Raw genomic sequence first — 19,636 nt, 5'->3', positions numbered from 1 at the left:
TCCCCTTCCCCGTGCGCTCCGCAGGTCCCAGGGAGGGGGCGGGTCTCCAGGCAGCTCCGCGCTCAACCCATCGCGGGCGAAACTTCAGCCAGCCCCGGCGCCGCAGCCCGCCAGCGCCGTGAACCCGCGGCTCCCCCGGCCGCCTCCAGCCGCCTCTGCCTCCCGTCCCGCGCCCGGGGAGCGCTGCCCCGCGGGCCGCCCGTGCCCCGCGGAGGGCGGGCGGCGGCTGTTTGCAGGCGGGGCGCGGGGTGGCTCGGACTCCGGCAGCGCGCACTCCGCCCGGCCCCGCCGGCCGCCAGCGCAGCCTCCCCGCCCGGCGTCCAGGTTCGTACCGCCCTTTGTCCGCCCGCTTCTCCTCCTTCCCGCGGCCCGGCCTCCTGCCCGCCTAGGCCCCGCTCCGCGCCCCGGCCTGCCGCCGCCGCGGGCTTCAGCACCGCGGGCGCGGACAGCTCCCTGCGCCCCGGGCGCGCCCCGCCTCGCCAGCCAGCGGGGCGAGATCCCCCGCGGGGACCGGCCCCGGCCCCGGCCCCGGCCCCCGGCCTCTTCCGCAGCAGCAGCCCCGCAGCGGCGGCGGGAAGGGGCCTGCTCGGTCCGGGTTGGGGCCCGGCTCCCCCGTGCCCCCAGCCCGCAGGGCTCCCCGCGCCGGCTCGGGGCTGCTCTCCGGCTACCCCGGGGCGCAGCAGCCCCCCAGTCAGGGCGCGGATCTCCCTGCCTCCGTTCCCGGCGCCTCTTCACAGCAGGGCGGGTTATTGTGTGTGTGTGTGTGAGCCTTTAATTAGCCCATGGCTCCCGAGCCTGCAGGGCCCTGGAGCTGAAACAATGAATAAAAGGGGCTCCCGCCCACCGCCCTCTTATGTGAGCAAGGTGAAGAATAGCGGCGAGCGGAGGACGAGCTGCGTCCTGGGGGTGGGGGGAGATGATGCGGGATTCCCCCAGGAACCCGCCCTCCACCCCCAGGGCAGCACCGCTGCTTCCTCCCCCTGCAGCCAGGGCTTGCTTACGGGCCTGCTTCCAGCAGGATTGCAGACCCAAGAACAGGGAAAGCAGGGGAAATCTTTGTCCGCTCCATGCAAAGAGGCCTGGGGCACTGCAGAGCCGCGAGGGGATGCTCCCCCCACCCCCCCAAAAAAACAAACAACCCTCCTGAAACTAGGTGTGGGGCTATGGAGGGATGGCTCCTGCTGCCCGCAATGAAGCCAGGTGTATGCACTGCGAGGTGGAAGGGGCCCAGGCAGGCAATGGGGCTGTCCCATGGCTAAGGAAAGGAAAGTGCAATTCAAATGTCCTATTGCAATTAGAAGGGGTTGCTGGCAAAGGCCATCTGATGAATGGCTCTTGCCAAGCCAAGAACAGGCAGGCCATGATAAGATCGTGGCCCGATAGAAAGCCCATTGGGCTGAATAGACAGACTCCCACTGAAGTCAGTGTGGTTTGCATTAGGCCTTTACACACTGGGGAAGTGCAGCTGGGGGCTCTCTACACACTTCCGGCATTTCTAAAAACCAGGTCCCTCGTGAGCAGAGCAGTCAAAGGGAAGCGAGTCGTCTGTCCCCTGCTCCATCACATGTCTCCCATCACTGCTCGGGTTCTTGGCACAGGCATCTACAGTTCCTTGGCCCAGCCAGTCCGTCCTAAACACCCCGCTGATGGACCTCGCACCTTACAAGACGTCTCCACTGGCCCTGTTCTTAGGCGGTTCCCTGGTATGCAGACTATATTCTCCTTTTCCTTAGTTCACCCCATTTCTCTTAGTGCTATCTCGCTGACCCGCCCGCCCTCCTGTGCCTCCCATGGTATTCCTCTCCCTCCTTATTTAACATCTTATTTAGACACTCATCCTGCCCCTCCACTGTCCGTCTCCTAGCCAAGCTGCAGCTGTTTAGCCCTTTTAAGCTTTTGTACCTCACGAACCAGTCCATCCAAACCCCTAATCATTTCCATTGCATTTCCCCCAGTCCCCTCTGTGAAGTGAGGAGCGGGGTGCACAGTGGGAGCCAAGTCGCAGCATCTGCTCTTAGAAGCAGGTTTTGTGAACACAAAGTGCTTTAGGCAGGTGAGCTGCCCACCTAACGCACGTGAGAAGGCCCATCAGTATTGGTGGGCTGACTTGCGTGAATAAGGCAACCAGGATTTGGCTCTGAGTTTCAGAATGGGTGGCCTGGGGAGGGCGCCTGATGCTGGGTTTTTCAGAGCTATCTGCTGGAGCTTAAGACGTAGGGTGCAGGCTGTTAACGCAGGTTAAAAGAAGGAGTTGGGTTGGCGGGGCATCAGCCCATTCCTGCTTGCAGAACAGTGCATGGCTACGAACAGAGATCAGCCCCGTACTGTACACCAGCAGCATCTCAGTGCTAAGCCCTGCTGTAAGATTTGAACTCGTGTGTGTTGAAAGCTTGCTCAGAGTGCTATCCCCGGGGTAGCTGGGCCAGTGCTGGAATCCAGCGGCTCATTTACCTGTGTAGCAGAGGCCGGAGAAAGTTCATTGAAGACAGATTGACACATAACAACATGTTTCAAAGTCAGCCTTGGCTGGGGCTGAGCGTTTGTTTCTTCGATTGCCTTATGGGATAGCATTAGTATTGAAATGATCCCAACTAGTCACAGCTATTAACACCTCCCAGAGGGGGATGAGAAATGCAGTTCACGCCTTAACTACTCCTGGTGTTGATTTGGAGCCCCCGGCAGCCACACTGATCGAGCAGACCCAGTGCTCTTTGTCAAGGATCTCTACACAGGGAAGGAAAAGAAATGACATCACAGTTTCAAATCATGAGAAGCCTCAGCGGAGATCAGGGCTCCCGTGTGGCAGGAATGGTGGGCAGAGTAAGAGACAGTCCAAAGAGCTCCCAGTTTAAACAGACAAAGGCAGGAGACAAATACAGGTGAAGGGACTTGCCCAAGGCATGCAGCAGGTCAGTGGCAGGAGTAGAGGTCAGGTCCTCTGATCCCCAGGCCAGTGCCTAGCCACAAGGCCAGACTGCCTCCAGGGAACTTTTCTGTATTCTACTATTCTGTAGAAAGCAGCAAAACGTTCAGGAGGAACCAACCCCTTCAATTTCTTGTTGCAATGCGTTATTTTGTGTTACCGCCGTGAGCTCCTCAAGCAGGGATTGTGTCTAGCTTGATGTTTGCACAGCGCCTAGCGCATCCAGGTCCTTGTCCTCAGCAGGTCTCCTGGGTGCTACCACGTTATCAATATGAAATAAGAATGAAGGTGACTTGGGATTCTTATCAGCCAGACGGATCACTTAGCTTCCTCCTCTCATTTCATAGTGTATAGACAACACAAACCTTTTTAAGAAGAAAAAAAAAAACCCTGAGAACTTCAGGTACAAGCAGGGGTTTAAAGTCAGAGTTATCAGCACAGATGAGAAGTCAGGCAAATGGAATGACTGCTCCCGGAAGTGTCCTTGGGAGAGACGCAGGGAGCTGAAAGGATATTTGTCTTTGCTGCTTCATGTCCCTTTTGTTGGCTTTTTAAAAGTGCCCAGCATTGGCCTACCTCTGTTCCCATTGAACTCAGTGCAGCTGCACTGATATGGTGAGTGCCAGCAGCGGGGCAGCTGTTCAGAGCATCCGCACAGTTTGGAACTTTCATTAGTAATGGAAACTGCCTCTGTGCCACCCACTTTCCTTGATCTATATGTTGCCCGACACCCGAGAGAGGGGAAATCCTAGCCTGACTCCCGGGCACTTCATTGCCTGGGAGTCTCTCAGATGAGACCTTACCCCGTAGCTTTGGTCTGCTGTCTGTGGCCGTTCATGATCCCAGGGCACGTTTTCATATGACTTGCTGCTGGCCAATTGTCTTTGTCCAAAATTTCATCTCCCTGCCATTGCTGCACTGCGAATTTTATGGTCGCTGCTCGGCCCCAGAGGTGGCTGCATTTAAGCGGTGCTGAATGTACAAAGTTTATAAAGTGCTTTGAGATCCCTCCAGACGAAAGGGACTAGAGAAATGTGATAGGTTCGTATAAACGCATGCACCCTATCACAAATGCCTGTGAGAACTGTTTGACCGTCTCTCTGACACTCTCCATTCAGCCCCTTGACATCAAAGCCCGGCTGCAAATGGGGGCAGATTTCAGGCCCCGGATGGGCTGGATATGGGGCGGGCAGATGGTGTGTTTTAATTGGAAGCCATTTCCCCAGAACTTAGCTGATCTGTGACCCTCTTTCCCACACCCGAACGCTCCGGCTGTTGTGGAACTCAAAGCTGCTGCTGCCGCGCTGGGAGAGCTTTGTTCTGCCGCCGGGGGAAGCGTTTTGTGGAGATGATTGGCACGAAAGACCCCGTGCAAAGTTTTCCTGCCTGTGTGGTTCGTGCGCCTCTTTTCCTTGCTCACATCTTCCTGAGCGGCAGTTTTTTAAAAATGCAGAGGTTTTAAAAGACAAACGCGCCCTGCTTTGAAGCGCAGATGCCCTGGGGGCGGGAAGAGGCCGCAGCCAGCAGGTCCCTAGGGACAATGAAAGGAGCCTAGGAGGGAGGTAGCATCTTCTGTATCATGGCTCCATACACAGTAATTTGACCTCCTGCAGATGAAAGTCCAGGGAGCTGCAATGGAGTCTTCTCAGTAACCAAATCCCTGGCTGTGCCTGGCTCGTTAGTGGTGTCTCCTGCCTGTGGGAGTGTAACACCTCTTCCCTGCTCCTTAGTGCTTTTAAAAGTGCGGCCTCCTATCCATTAGCACCATTGCTCCTCTGAAGTAGCTTTTGAGACGTGTTTTCCCTCTGCTCCCTTGGGTCATTTGTTTATCTACAATTTGCTGAATCTCCCTCCGTTCCCCGTTTGGGGAGAAGACTGTTGCTGTATTACAGATGAATATTTCATTTCCCAGGGAACCTGGCTAACCCTGTGGAAACATCGGCCTGGCCCCCCACTCTGGGCATTTGCTGTTTCTCTGCCCTCTTTCGGCTGCTTTGAGTTGCTAAAAGCCAGTGTTTTGCCCTGGGAGATTTCTGCATAGCATTCAGGGAACCAGTTGGTGGGTGATGTCACAGTGCGTTGCTGCGGTAATGGCGGTGATGTTGGTAGGACACAGTGATGATGCGCTTTTGCAACAAAGCGATGAAGGAAGAGAGGAACCAGCTCCGGATTGGTCTTGGAGACCCACAAACTCCTCCCCTTTTCCTTAAAGCTGACTTTCGTCCTGGCTGAAGGTGGCGGATTGCCAGCCCTGGCGACTGAGTCCCGTTGTTTGTCCCCAACCCAGGCAGCACCAGGGCGAGGTTCACCCCCCCCCACCTCCCAGGAATCTACCTTGGCTCAGCCCTGGAAGGGCCTTTTCTGGGGTGAAAGGGGCAACGGGGGACTCCCTCACCCATTCTGTTCTTGGCCTCTTAGCTGCTTCTGCCAGAGAGGGGGCCAGCCACTTCCATCCCGGAGTCCCCATCAGCGCCCCCTCTTCATCCCATTAAGGGCTCCCTTCCTGGCCAAGGCATCCCATGTGAATGGGCTCCCTGCAGTTCTCCCTGTCCGCACTCCCCACCATGAACCCCGACAGGCCACAGCCTCCCTTCTCGTCAGCTGAGTGTGACTCATTTCCATTCCCATCAGCACCTGCTGCCCCTCCCCACCCATCTCCCCATCAGCCAGAGTCCCACCTGGATAACGTAAGATCCTCTCTCAAGGGACTGAGCACCGTATCTGCAGTGCCTACAGCCCTGCCACCCCAGGGAGCCTGTGAAAGCAACAGCCCATAGACACCTTGGGGCTGAAAACCCTGCTCCAGGACCCACTATCCCATTTACGTGAAGACACCTACCACTTTCCTGGTGCTAAAAAGCCCATCAGCACTGGCAGGCGTTTAATGCGGCTCTGTCACCGTGCAGAGCAAAGGCTGCTGTGACGGTGCAGGTCCCCGGGGCCATGCAGTCATGCTGCTCTTACCGCTCGTGGGCTGCTGCTCGGTGCTTGTGCATATTGTCACTCAGCAGAAAAGGGGCCAGCGGCTTCTGGGTCACTTACACTCCAGGGCCGAGTTCCTAGTGATCTAAGGCACCTCCGTTTTGGGGGCCCATGGGGCCTGGCGCACGACAAAGGGGTCTGATCCTCAGAGAGCGCTGAGCATCTGCCCTTGGGAAATCAAGCCCCGCTAAGCAGTTTCACTGGCGATACATGAATGCGTAGGCCGAGGCTCCTCGCTTATCACTGGCTGCAGCAGATGGCCCCTTTGGTGTCTTGAGTCTCTCCATCCCCTCTACCAGGGAGCTGCCCTGCAGAGAGCTTGGCCTTGCTTCTTAGCGTCATGTCATAACAAATGTCACACAGATAGGAGCAGACACAAAATGATTGCCCCAAATACCTGCTCTGATCTGCCGTGGCTGTGCCAGCCGGAGACATTGTCAACCCCCTGATTTAGTCCTTGTGCCAACAGAGCTTCCCCCCGGGCCTAGCCTCCTGCCTGTTGTCATGGAGCCACAAGATCTGTGCTATGCCCCAGCTTTTAAACAGTCCCTTGGAGGAGCCCCAGCTGTGGAGCAGACCCCCAAGGGGTCCCACTCTTCCTTCAGGGTAGGCCTCATGGCCTCACCATCTCAGACTGAGCCGCCTCCTGCTTCACCCCATGAGCTCTGACCCACAAGCCCAAGTGAGACAGGCCCCCAGGCAGAGATTGTTACACTCTTTGGGCACCTCAACAAGTGTCTGTAGTGGCAACAGGCAGCGGCTTCAATACACAGGAGGGTTTATGAGTCAGCTGGAAGGCAGCACTGGAAGTGTAGGTTAGCACAGAGAAATACAGGTGAGGACAGAGTCCAGCTGGCCAAACCAGAGCAACTCGCCAGCCACGCTGCAGGAGACTCTAATGCAGGCTCCGTCCCGTTGTCAGACCAAGGTGAGAGCAGTCGAGCCTCTTCCAAAAGCCCACTCTGATGCCGGTGCCCTGACACCTCCCAGTCTGGCATCCGCTCACCTTCCCTCCTGAGAGGTGGGGAAACCTCCTTCCTCTCGGTCCTTGGTTGCTAGGCGTCAGTGTTCTGCCCCTCGTGGTTTTCGGTGTCTTCTCGGGTTTTCCATTGCTCTGGGTGGGCCTCCGCCAGTGCTGCAATGACCCATTCGGACCTCCCCAGACAATTAGTGACACCCCCACCCCATGTCCCTTGCACTTCCCCACAAGCAAATTCAGGCCAGGTCTACGCTCAAGTTATTGCTCCGGGGTGTGAAAAATCCCGACCGCTGAGCCACGGAGCGGTACTGACCTAACCCCCCAGGTGGCCAGCACTGTGTCAGTAGGAGGGCTTCTCCTGTCGCCATAGCAACCGCCTCTCGGGGGGTGCCTTAGCTACCCGGACAGGAGAGCTCTCTCCTGCCGGCATAGGAGCTTCTTCACCTAGCCACTGCAGTGTTTGCCCCGTGACACACACACAGGATTCATAAAAAGTAGTACCAAAAAATTCCCATTTTGTCGCACCTGTCTCCCACTGCTTGTCACAAACGCCTCTTCTTCTTTGGCTGTCCCTCGATGCGAGGATGGAGTCTGCCAAGGGGGTTCATTGCTGGGTTTTTAAGTGGCTGAGGAGCTCAATTCGTGCCCTGCAGATTTTCCCACAGAAGTGACAGGTGTAATCTTGGAGGAGACATAGTTGATGGCTGGAGCATTGTGCCCTTTCTTTCCTCCTCTGTTGCGTCTCGGTCTCATGAGCACGTCTGTTCTCCTCAAAGTGAGCTGTGGCTTGGAGTCTGGTGCGGGGCCACCATGTTCTGTTCTGCCCCGAGTCCTCCCAGAGTGTTGGGCTGATGCTTCCCTTCGTCAGATGTACTTTCTGTACGTCTTTGAAACTCTTCCGCTGCCCTCCGCGAGCCCTTCTTCCCTGACTTAATGGAGAGAAGAGCACTTGCTTCGGGAGGCATACGTACACAGCGGCCAGCCCAGCGGAGTTGGTGTTTCATGACCTGCGCTTCTGTACTGCTGATGTTGGCTGCAGAGAGAACGCGGATGTTAGTGCGTCGGTCTCCCCAGCTGATCCCGAGAATCCTCCTGAGGCAACGCTGCTGGAACCACTCCAGCCTCTTGAGATGTCCTCCAAAGGTTACCCAGGTCTCACACCCACAGAGAAGGGTGGGCATGACAACTGCCTTGTAAACCAGGATCTTGGTGCCTGTTTGTAGATCCCTATCAGTGAAGACTCGTCTTCCTGTCACAAACACTGAAAAGCCCTAAGGAAATTCACAGACTAAAATCTGCATGAAGTTGGCATTAGAGTTGGAAGGACCCATCAGTGACATACAGGGGGTTGTTTTTATTTTTTAAAAAGCAACAACATTCTTGTTATTTTTTTAAACTAACAAGAATGTTATTATTTCAAAAATGATGTTTAGAAAGCCAGGAAAGTCAGAGTTAATATTAAATGTCAAAGAAACCCAAGCATTTGAGAGTTTGTAAATACATGGTTAAAGCGCCCAAACGGATTTAACTCTGCCCTAGGGAGAACCAGAAATGGGGTGAAACCCAAGGCCATCACGAAAGATTGTTTCTCTTCATCACTGAGAGAAAAGCCAGGCTGCTTTCTGCTCAACCATAGCATGGTTGTGGTGGCTTTTTACCAATCCCTGCTCAGCCGTGTCGCCTCCTGACAGCCATCCTTCCTTACACATCAGTCAGGTCCCCGGTGCCACCAGTTAGACAATTGTAATTGGACACAGAACTAGTAATAACAGCAAATGCAATTCTCCTAGGTCCAGGCCATTAAATTAGAGAATTTAACCAGAGAAGAGCAAAGTCTGTGCAGTGATCCAGCATCATTCCTAGTGCTCGCCATGGGGGATATTTGGGCCAGGGCAGGGAGATCCCCAGTTGCAATGGGAGACAGTGGGACTTACAGCCAGGCAGCTTACCTAGCTTGAAACTGGTGAAGGAAACCCAGTGCCGAGCTCCCAGTGCTGGGCACCCTTCATAGAGTCTGGAAACGCTCTAAGAGCTGGGGGGGTGCCCCTTCTCAGTGCCCCGCCCACAAGCTGTGCAATGCTGCAGCTCTTGTAACATGCAGGGCATGGCTCGGTCCCGGAGAAAGCGGAGGGTGAGCAGAGGTGAGGTTGGCAGCGGTGCCATCCCTGCAAGAGCAGCCACCCTGCCACGGTGAGGATGCGCTGCCCCTTCTTCAAGGCCTCGGAGAAAGCCCTTGGTCCAGAACTCACCCGGTCTTCCAAGGAGTCTGAAAGGGAGCAATGCGGGGCGGGGCGGCCACTGTTACTGCCGGGGCCGAGCGGGGAGGGCAGCCATCTGAACACAGCCGCTCCAGATTTCAAAGGCTCTGCTTCCTTCGGAATGGAATCTGAACTCCAGCGTTCTCCACTTCCTGCTATTTTGTAGACCTGCCGGGCTCTAGGCTTTAACTCCGGCTTAGCAGAGTGCTCTGGGCTGGGGACTTTCCCTCAGAGAGAGGGAGAGAGAGTGGGGTGGGGGCGGGGGCTCCTGGCAGTAGATCCCTAACATAGGGAAAGCCAAGTTCCCATCTCTAGGAAGGCACGGATATGGACCTAGGAGAAGGAGGGGGCTCAACATAAACTGGGGGGGGGGTCCACCAAAAGTCGGGGCCCTGTGCCTGGTAGGGTGGCTGAGGCAGAGAGGCTGGAGGGGGGCGGCTTTGGGAAATAACGAGATGCCATCCTGAGGGAGACAGCACGAATTGGGAGCCACATGTGCTCTGCAGCCTGCTGCTGTACCTGGGGCCGCTTTGCACACAGTGTGAATTACATTCTTGCCGTGGTGTGGGGCTGACGGATCCGTCCCAGAGATGGAGGGTCGGGAGAAGCTGCTCAGCTCCCCTACTCTGGCCTCCTCTTCTCTCCTCTCTAGGGCACAGGCTGCCCCTGACATGCTCTGCCCCAGCGAGGAGCCATCGTGTTAGTGCCCCGAAGACAAACGGACGCCTAGCTGGAGAGACACGGAAAGGTAGGCACGGCAGCTGCCCCAGTCCCCTGTGTGCTCCCCTGCACCACATGCAACTCTCCGGCCTGTCGCTGGCAACTTGCTCGCGCTCCCTCGGGCTCGGGGGAACCAGCCAGCTCCTGAGCCATCCTTCTCCCTGCAAACATTGTTCCCAGTAATGAACCAACAAGCACAAATGCCAGGAAGCGAGGTGCAGTCGTCTGCCAGGGCGAGCGCAGTGCCCCAGGGGCTGGCGGGAACCGCAGAGCTCAGCAAGAAAACAACAAAGCAGGCGTCCCGGCCAAAATCAGTGCTCGGCCTCTGGGCCCCTAGGAATCCTGGGCTTCCTTCTCCTCTCCTGGTGATGGAACCTCACCCCAGAATTAGAGTGTTTTCTATTCGCGCAGCACGAGGGCTGGTCAGAAAGGGGGGGGGGGTTCCCCTGGACATTTTTGACTGTTTATTGAAAACCCCCAAACTGAAATATTTGGGGCCCAAAACTGCTGAAAACCAAAAACGAAACAAAACTAAAGGGGGGAAGGGCAGTTTTCTGACATAGTCAGTGATTTTCAAGGGAAGTGAAACTGAGAGCTGCAGAGGAAGGTCTAAGAACCCACCCCAGCAGAGGGGGATAACCTGCCCTCATTCAGGTCTCCAAGAGTTGAAGAATGACACCCCCGAAGCAGGTGATCTAATCACCCTACCAGGATGCTTGTTGTCCTGCATTGTGATACCCATAGAAACGGCCAGTCCCTTTTGGGATCTTGTTAAGTTCTTGGCCTCCAGTGAGCTCAGCATTTACCTGCCTGCCTTCCCCTTCCCTTGTACGTGGGTCTCCCTTTCTCCATCTAGGTATGGTACTGTGCCCATCATTGTAGTATCTGACCATCCCTCCCATGGTCCTGCTACTGCCTTTGCAAACTGTGCCATTCCTCCCACACCATTCTGCTCCCGCGGCCCCCATGTACCTGGTATTTAGCAGGCGCCATTCCCCGAGTATCTGAGAACACAACCCTTTGTGTATTTCTCCTGGCACCCCCCAAGGGTCCGGCCTTGCTATCATCCCCATTTCCACAGAAGTCGAGAAAGACTAAGGGCTGGATGTTTGGTTCCTAACGTCAGCTTAGGTTCCTAACTTCCACTGATTCCCATAGCAGTTAGGCTCCGGGCCGCAAGCTAGCACGCTGAGCATTGGGCCAGCCTTCCTTGCCGTGCAGCTGGCAGCCTGGGGCCAGTCCTCCTGGCAGACTTGCCATGCCTTGTCATGTGGCGGAAGCCATCCTGAGGGGGCTCTGTGCTACCTGCACTGCCCGTGGGGGAAAACACTGGCAGGACATGGCTTCTGGTGGCATCAAAACCAAAGTGTGTCCCAACCCAAAGCTCAGCTCCCAGCGTTCAGCTCAGACGGTCACTCAGATTCAGGGACAGTTCTCTGACAGAGCAGGGGGGTTGGCCCGGGATAAGACAAGAAGGGCCTGGCAGTGACCATTCCTGGCTCTGCTGGCAATTTGCCATATGATCCCCAGCAAGTCACTGCCCGTCTTTCTGCACCTCCATTTCGTCACCTGTAAAACAGGGACAATTGCAGCAGCCCCGCGAGGTTCCCCCAAGGCTGAGGCGGAAGCTGGCCAGGGCATGTGGCGGCCCCATTACCATTTGGGTGCCCACTGGCAACGAAAATCGAGCAGAAACCGTGCATCCGCCTCCCAGCAGGACAGTCTCCGCCTGAGTTATGAGTAGTGTTTGCAAAGTGAGCGAGGTCAACCGGGCACTTTATCCCCATCCATACCCGAGGAGCCTTCTGGATTGTTGCTTTCCCACAGATCTCAAAGCCTTGCTGTTGATGTCGGTGGGTGTTTGAAGCATCTCAGAGCTGTTCTGGGGACCGGAGGGGTAGGACGGGGGGTGGGAGAGGAGCTCTGCAGTGCAAGGTCTCCAGAGAAACCCTTTGTCTGATGCAGAGCGATAACTAAGTGGCTCCTGGTATTCTGCTCACAGCTCCTTCTCTGACTCCCCTGCAAGGCTTTGTGCATGTGAGCGCCTGCCATAAATATTGATGGGCTGGCCGAGGGGTAAGTGTGCATTTATATACCACATTAGGTAGGTAAATGCCATAAGAACCTGCTGTGTGGGTAGAATCATAGAATATCAGGGTTGGAAGGGACCTCAGGAGGTCATCTAGTCCAACCCCCTGCTCAAAGCAGGACCAATCCCCAATTAATAGGAGGTAGAATCTCCTTCCTTAGAAGTTTTTAAGGTCAGGCTTGACAAAGCCCTGGCTGGGATGATTTAATTGGGGTAAGGCCAGGAGAAGCCATGGCATTGGTGCTAGCATCGGGGCTGAAAGTGTTACGGCTCTTTAATGGAAAAGGGAATTTATACCGTGGGGGGAGGAATAAGGAAAGAACCTAGAAGAAATCTGCAAAGTCAGAAACCCGTTAAGAGAATCATCCGTATCTGCAGCAATTCCAGATACACAGCCTGAGCTTAGCAGGGACTTTCAGAGATAAATATCTGCTCAGAGAACCCACTTCCTGTGCAGCAAAGCCCAGGCAGGAAAAACACAGAGGGGCTGCAGTATATCTGTTTAATAATGCATGGCACAGACAGGCAAGGCGCATGCTGCTCTGTAAAAACCATGAGGACGAGAAGTCTCCCCTCCAATAGAGTCCAGCCTGCATGCAGATATTCCCAGGGCAGTGCACGGCCATGCATATCACAGGACAATCTAGGTGTGTGTGCCAGTCAAACCCAGGTAACTTCCTAGGGTCGGCACCAACATGGCTGATTCCCCTGGAGCAGTGTGCAGAGGTCCCTGGTGACACTCGCCTTTACCCCGCAAGGAAGGAGTTTGCAAAAGGGTGATGCCAGGCAGGCAGAAATCTCTCATTTCTATGGTGTGGGGACAGCCCAGAGCATATGCAGCAAATCTGAGGGAATCAATTACACAGCAATTACAGGTGACACAGTAATGGCAGGGTTTGCTTCACTGAGCACCATGGAACCTGCCCGTGGGTTTCAAGGAGAAAAAGTATTAGTAATAGGGAGTATTAATGAGAATAACGATTCCTAATTCCGCACGTGCATGACAGCAGCAGTCGGGGACTCCAGTCAGGGTCAGAGCTGTACGGTGCTGGGTTCTGGGCAAAGGCAAATAGAGACACGGGCTCTGCCCCACTGAGCTTACAGTCTAAGGATAACACCAGTACCTTCCACCTGGGGTCAGTGACACTATTGCGGTAGTGCCCAGCAGCCCCAGTCAGGGAGCAGGGTCCCTCGGCGCCAGGCACTGCACATCCACAGACCCAGGAGCCCCTACCTCAAAGAGCTTCCACCTAAGGATCAAAGGTCGATCTAGCGGATTGGAGGAGCAGAAGGGAATAGCGGGACAATGAGCAGCAGCAGGCACAGTGCACCAGCTGCCAAGCCACTGACTTTGGTTTGCAGGCATCACAACAGAGGAGCGTGTGATAGGGCTGCCAACCCTCCAGGATTGGCCTGGAGGCTCAATTAAAGATTATGTCATGTGACGAGATCTCCAGGAATACATCCAATCAAAATTGGCAACCCTAGTGTGTGATTGCCCATGGCCGGGTATTATTGTATACATGGGGAATCAAAGGCATAGAGGTCATGTGACTCATGCCAGGTAGCAGGCTTGTGAGGGACAGCTGGGAATAGAACCCAGGAGTCCTGACTTCCACTTCTCTGTTCTAATGGCATCATGGGACAAAACCTAGATCTAAAAAGCAAATGAGTGTTTGTGTCTGATCAGCCTTTCAGGGCCTCACTGCAGATAGATGGTGTCGCTGGTGACCCCAGCCACCGAGTATCCCAGGGGGCAAAGCAGCTTCCTCCTGGCTGCTATCAGTGTTGCAACCTGAGAAATCGTATTCAGGGGAGCAGAACTGAGTGGCCCTGAGAAGGGGAGTGAAATATGGACCCCTCCAGTGACTGTAAATCTACACCCCATGCCTGGGATTCCCTGGAGATGTTTGGTGCTTCCTGCTTCCAGTCAGGCTGTGAATCCCCGAGGGCAGGCCCAGGTACATCAGACCTTCTGACGATCCTGACATCACACAGTGAAGGGAGGAAACCTGCCCCCAAACATTGCACGGATTCAGACTCCAGGCCAGAAGGGAGCAGCCTGAGCATCTAGCCCTACCTCCTGCATAGCTCAGGCCGGAGACCCTGCCCCAGGGGTGCCGAACCCTCTGCTTTAGCATCAGTTCAGAAAATGGGCCAGCAGCAGCAGGGTGGCAAGGTTCTCCCAAAAGAAAGGACCTGCACGCCCATTTTGGCTGCTGCAGGATTGTCCGAATCGCCCAGGTTTACAGACAGACTCTGGAGCTGAAGAAGTATGTCGTGTATTCACTGCTTCAGTGAGCGATCAGTTCCCTGAAACAGGGCCCAGCACAGGGTTAAACGCAAGTGCACCCCCTCGTTCAGGTGCTGCCTTAACTACATTGTTACAAAGCGATTCATTATTTATCTTGTCTAAACACTTTCCTGGCTAGCACTGAGATTCGTTTGCTAACCCAGTTGTTTACCTGATTGGACGGTTGACCAGGTTGTTCACCTGATCAGGTCGCTGGCTCAGCTTTTCACCTGGCTGTTCACTTGCCTTGCCAGACAAATCAGGCATCTTTTCACGTGTCCCAACACCTGAAACACTGTACACAGTCGACAGCCCAGGGTGGCCGAGTCTGACTAATGGCCTCTGCGGGTGTCTGACATGCCCAGCACTGTGTGCAAACAAAACTCGGCTCTGGCTCCGGCTGGGGTGTCACTCCACAAAATCTCTATTAGAGTCAATTACGTTGCTGCTGCTGCCAGGTCTCTGTCTCTCGCTGACAAATCACCGGCTCAGATTGGAACAGAGCAGCTGGGTGATTCTTTATGACCCCTGTCATAAATATAAAGGGAAGGCTAACCAGCTTGCCCTGCCTCTCTGGCGGTCTGGGACTGCTCGTATCGATCAGCATAAGAAGCAAGACTTTCTGCTGAGTCCATTTCCTTATCCCATAAACACTGTTTTATTTCCTCCTTGGACATATTCAGGAATTGCTCCTGAGCTATCAAATCACACATTCCGTCAAAGCTAGTGACGCCCCTTCCTTGGGCCCATTTATCTAACAGATCCCTCATATGGTTTAGAAAAGCCACATTACTTAGTCCAGGCCCTCTCCTAAGGGTTCGAAATTTTACTCTGTACGTTTCAGATGTAATTTGAAATTGCTTTAAAACCAAATCCTTGAACTTATTATAGTCAGAAGCCTCATCAATAGGCATCTTATTGAATATGTCCAGAGCTCTTCCAGTTAATTTTGCGACCAATGTGGTCATCTTGTGAGCTTCAGGAATTTTATGGAGAGTGCACAGTCTCTCAAAGGTGAGAAAATATTCAGCAATATCACTGGATTCATCATACTGTGGACATAGTCGCTCCCATTTGTGGATTGTTGGGGAAGGATTGTTAGGGTTATCCAGTAGATTCCACTCAGCCCTTACCTTCTCCAACTCCAGTTCATGCTTCCTCTCTCTTTCCCTCTCCTCCATTTCTTTTTCCCTTGCCTCCATTTCTTTTTCCTTTGCCTCCATAGCTCTCCTGTGAGCAGCCTCTTGGTGTTTTTCTGCCTCTTTCGCTGCCTCCATAGCTCTCCTGTGGGCAGCCTCTTGGTTTTTTTCTGTCTCCAGTTCTCTCCTGTGGGCAGCCTCTTTGGCTGTTTCTGCCTTGGGCTCTGTCATGTTTGCCTCTCTGTTTTTAACTAACTTTACACCCGAGAGTTAGAAATAAAAACAAACAAACAAACAAAAAACTTGGCTTGTCAAATATATATACATATATAGAGAGAGGTTGTGCTGTAACCGGATACCGATGTTCTCAGATCGTGACTGTCAGCCTACAGAAAAATTAAACCTTAAAAAAAACCCTAACACCTTTGTCTCCAGGCAAATAGACAGAAAACCCCTCGAGTTGCTCTTAGGTCAAAACAACTTCAGGTCTGTGAAGACTTGTGAATTTCCCTGTAGGAGGTTAACTACCCTGCCTTTAGGTAGAGAAAACTCCGGCTCACAAAAGACAATTCCCTTTTGTCTCTGCTCTGGCCCCCAAGCAGAGACAAAAAACCTCTAACTGCTTTCAGCTTAAAACCTGCTTTCCAGCAGCCCAAAGGAAAAAAAAATATTTCCTTTTAAAATAATCTGTGCTTCTGGTTCAAAAAATCTCAAATTGAGCTCAAAATGATTTCAAGTTAATCCCACCGCTCTGCCACCATGTCAAGGTTCCTTCCCCACTCTGAACATAGATGAGGTTTTTTGCAGGAGTGGGTGGGTGAGCTTCTGTGGCCTGCGTTGTGCAGGAGGTCAGACTAGATGATCATAATGGTCCCTTCTGACCTTAGTATCTATGAATCTATGAAACTCTAGAGTACAGAGGTGGGGACCTGTATGAAAAACCCCCTAAGCTTATTTTTACCAGCTTAGGTTAAAACTTCCCCAAGGTACAAACTATTTTACCTTTTGCCCTTGGACTTTATTGCTGCCACCATCAAACGTCTAACAAACAGGGAAAGAGCCCGCTTGGAAACGTCTTTCCCCCCAAAATCCTCCCAAACCCTACACCTCCTTTCCTGGGAAAGGCTTGATAAAAATCCTCACGAATTTGCATAGGTGAACACAGACCCAAACCCTTGGATCTTAAGAACAATGAAAAAGCAATCAGGTTCTTAAAAGAAGAATTTTAATTGAAGAAAAAGTAAAAGAATCACCTCTGTAAAATCAGAATGGTAAATACCTTACAGGGTAATCAGATTCAAAACATAGAGAATCCCTCTAGGCAAAACCTTAAGTTACAAAAAGACACAAAAACAGGAATATCCATTTCATTCAGCACAGCTTATTTTATCAGCCATTTAAACAAAACAGAATCTAACGCATATCTATCTAGACTGCTTATTAGCCCTTTACAGGAGTTCTGACCTGCATTCCTGCTCTGGTCCCGGCAAAAGCAACACTAAGACCGTGAGAACCTTTGTTTCTCCCCCCCTCCAGCTTTGAAAGTATCTTGTCTCCTGATTGGTCATTTTGGTCAGGTGCTAGCGAGGTTATCCTAGGTTCTTAACCCTCTGCAGGTGAAAGGGTTTTTCCTCTGGCCAGGAGGGATTTAAAGGTGGTTAGCCTTCCCTTTATATTTATGACAATCGCTAACCAGGAATTAAGCTGGTGGTCTCCCCTGCCTGCTCACCCCTCGCAAGCGTGCCCCTCCCTTCCCCAGCAAGTTCTCCTGTGTCTCAGAAACGGGAACCCCCTGGAATCAGACAAACAATTGTCCAGGCTGTTCTGACAACAATTTACAAACCGTGCCTGCGAACAGCACCTCAGGAAACACACACAGCAATAATTGAGCAAGGTGCCATATGGTGCTGCTGCTCTCCCCGTGGCCTGGTCTTCCTATGCCGTAGGCCTGGCAGCAACGAGCCAAGCAGCAGAAAACCCGAGCCGACTGCCAGCCCGGGCACCTGGGCAAGAGAAACACGACTGCAGGGAAGGGGAGCCCCACCCAGCACCCAGGAGCACACCTCCTGCACCCTGGGAAACAGGAGCTGGCAGCAAAGCAAAGGCAGAGGGTGGGTTGTGTCTTTCCATGGTGATAGACATTTGCTATTGTGGATAATTGGGGGCAGAACTGTGACCAGTGCCGTCCGGGGGGTCAGACTCAGCACCATGCTCCCCTCTGGCCTTGGAATCTACGAAAGGGGCAACCGCCAGGTTAAACACCAGCAGCCAGTTCCTGCCACCAGGCTGAGCAGCACCCAGCCCAGAGCAGCTCGCGGGGCCAGGCCTGGCTCCGTACATTACACGGAGAGCAAGCGTCTGTCTCGCTCTCACCCTGCCGTCCCTACTACGCCCCAGTCCTGAAGCTGGACCTGCCGGGGCGGCGCCACAAGAATGCAGCGATCTGCCCCAGAGGTTGCATGGCAGGACGGGGGTCTCTGTACTGAGATCAGTGAGATCTCTGCCGGGGGGAAGGACCCTCAGGGTTGGGCCTGGCTGGCAGAGAGACCTGCGTTGGGTGAAGTGAGTTCCCGGTCTGAGCTCTGTGCTCTTGCCACTGCGACAGAGGGTCTGCCCCAGTCGCACCATTTTGCTTTCACCTCTCATCAACCCTCTGTGCGTACTCGCACGCACGGCCCAGCCAGCCCGGAATTTGTGCCAGGGCTTGGCAGGGCTGAGCCCCAGCACCTCTGGGCCTGGCAGGTCAGAGCCCGGCACCTCTGGGCCTGGCAGTTCACAGCCTGGCACCTCTGGGCCTGGCAGGTCAGAGCCCGGCACCCCCAGGCCTGGCAGTTCAGAGCCTGGCACCTCTGGGCCTGGCAGGTCAGAGCCCGGCACCTCTGGGCCTGGCAGGTCAGAGCCCGGCACCTCTGGGCCTGGCAGTTCACAGCCTGGCACCTCTGGGCCTGGCAGGTCACAGCCTGGCAACCTCTGGGCCTGGCAGTTCACAGCCTGGCACCTCTGGGCTCAGCAGTTCAGAGCCCGGCACCTCTGGGCCTGGCAGGTCAGAGCCTGGCAACCTCTGGGCCTGGCAGTTCAGAGCCTGGCAACCTCTGGGCCTGGCAGGTCACAGCCTGGCACCTCTGGGCTCAGCAGTTCAGAGCCCTGCACTTCTGGGCCTGGCAGGTCAGAGCCCGGCACCCCCAGGCCTGGCAGTTCAGAGCCCAGCACCTCTGGGCTCAGCAGTTCGGAGCCCGGCACCTCTGGCCTTGCTGCATCAGTTATGAATGTAAAAAAATTGCTTGAGCCATGGAATATAAATGCTTGAGCCCCGGCACCTGTTTCATTGCAAATGAAGCCCTGGGCCCTGCACTGGCAAACCCTGTGGGGGAAGGGCCATGCCTGTGTAGAACCGTCTGTTTCCATTTGAAACAGGACAGTGACCAAGCCTGGGGAAACATTTCCTCTTGGGGACATTTTAGAGATCCAGGGATTAGCGTCACATGACTAACGCCCGATGCATTTTCAAGTTGGCTGTAAGCGTTTCCCGTCTACCCAGGCCCAGCAGTCTCCTGCTGGTAACAATGGTGGAGGCAGGAATGTAGAAAGAGCTTTGGTAACTGGAGCCAACAACAGGGAAGTGAAACTCCCTGAGCCCTGTCTACACTGCAGCCTCCCCCATTACTGCCCCTGAGAAAGCTGCACCAGTGCAGAGTTCCTGGGATGACCGGTCCATGCATTGTCTCCTCCAGAAAGCCAAGGAAAGTCAAGCAGCAGGTTGTGACGCAGCTCATTATACAGAGGACTGCAGTTCCTGGTGGCCAATGGACAATTTGTGCATCAAACAATTTGCATATGTGCCCCAGTGTATTCTGGGTAATAATAGCCACATACTTGGGAAATCTGGTTGCCCAGGTTGCCTGTGTTTACTTTGCAAGCCCGCAAACATCCCTGGGAAGGCAAAGCACGTGCTGGAACAGCTGTGGTTGGATGGAAGGCATTACGTGCTGACAACTTGCGAATTGGTGTTCTCTCTGCATGGGAAGAGCTGCTCCTAACAGCCAGCTGTCTGCATGGTTTTAGAGCTGTGATCAGGAGTTGTTGCGTAGCTACAGAAAGTTTGGATAACAAGATTCTTGGTTTCATGGCTCAGCTTGGCCCAGGAGTTGTGTGTGAACTGGGACAAGCCACTTACACTTTTGGAATTTGTTTCCCTGTCTGCAGTGTGGGGGATAGAAATCCCTTTGGGAAGCCAGGGGAGGTACTTGGGTAGC

At 54.1% G+C, this 19,636-nt stretch overlaps 1 protein-coding gene across 3 annotated transcripts in view; it reads left to right on the top strand.

Annotated features, from left to right (window-relative positions):
• Positions 1 to 217: 217 nt before the first annotated feature.
• CPLX2 (complexin 2) overlaps positions 218 to 19,636 on the top strand; it is a 72,252-nt gene continuing 52,833 nt past the window's right edge. The window contains exons 1-2 of one of the 3 annotated variants that reach the window (XM_073355175.1): positions 218 to 324; positions 9,795 to 9,890. Coding sequence is in view for 1 of the 3 variants with exons in the window: in XM_073355178.1 (XP_073211279.1) it covers positions 1,565 to 1,703; positions 9,795 to 9,890 (235 nt within the window). In the remaining 2 variants the exon portion in view is untranslated. Of the gene's footprint in view, positions 325 to 1,522; positions 1,704 to 9,794; positions 9,891 to 19,636 lie in introns of those variants that run through there. The other 2 variants (XM_073355178.1, XM_073355176.1) reach the window with 2 other exon arrangements.

Source organism: Lepidochelys kempii, chromosome 8 (assembly GCF_965140265.1).
Source record: "Lepidochelys kempii isolate rLepKem1 chromosome 8, rLepKem1.hap2, whole genome shotgun sequence".
Classification (NCBI taxonomy): Eukaryota; Metazoa; Chordata; order Testudines; family Cheloniidae; genus Lepidochelys; species Lepidochelys kempii.
The sequence above is the reverse complement of the archived record's forward strand: the minus strand, read 5'-3'. Positions and strand labels throughout refer to the sequence as shown.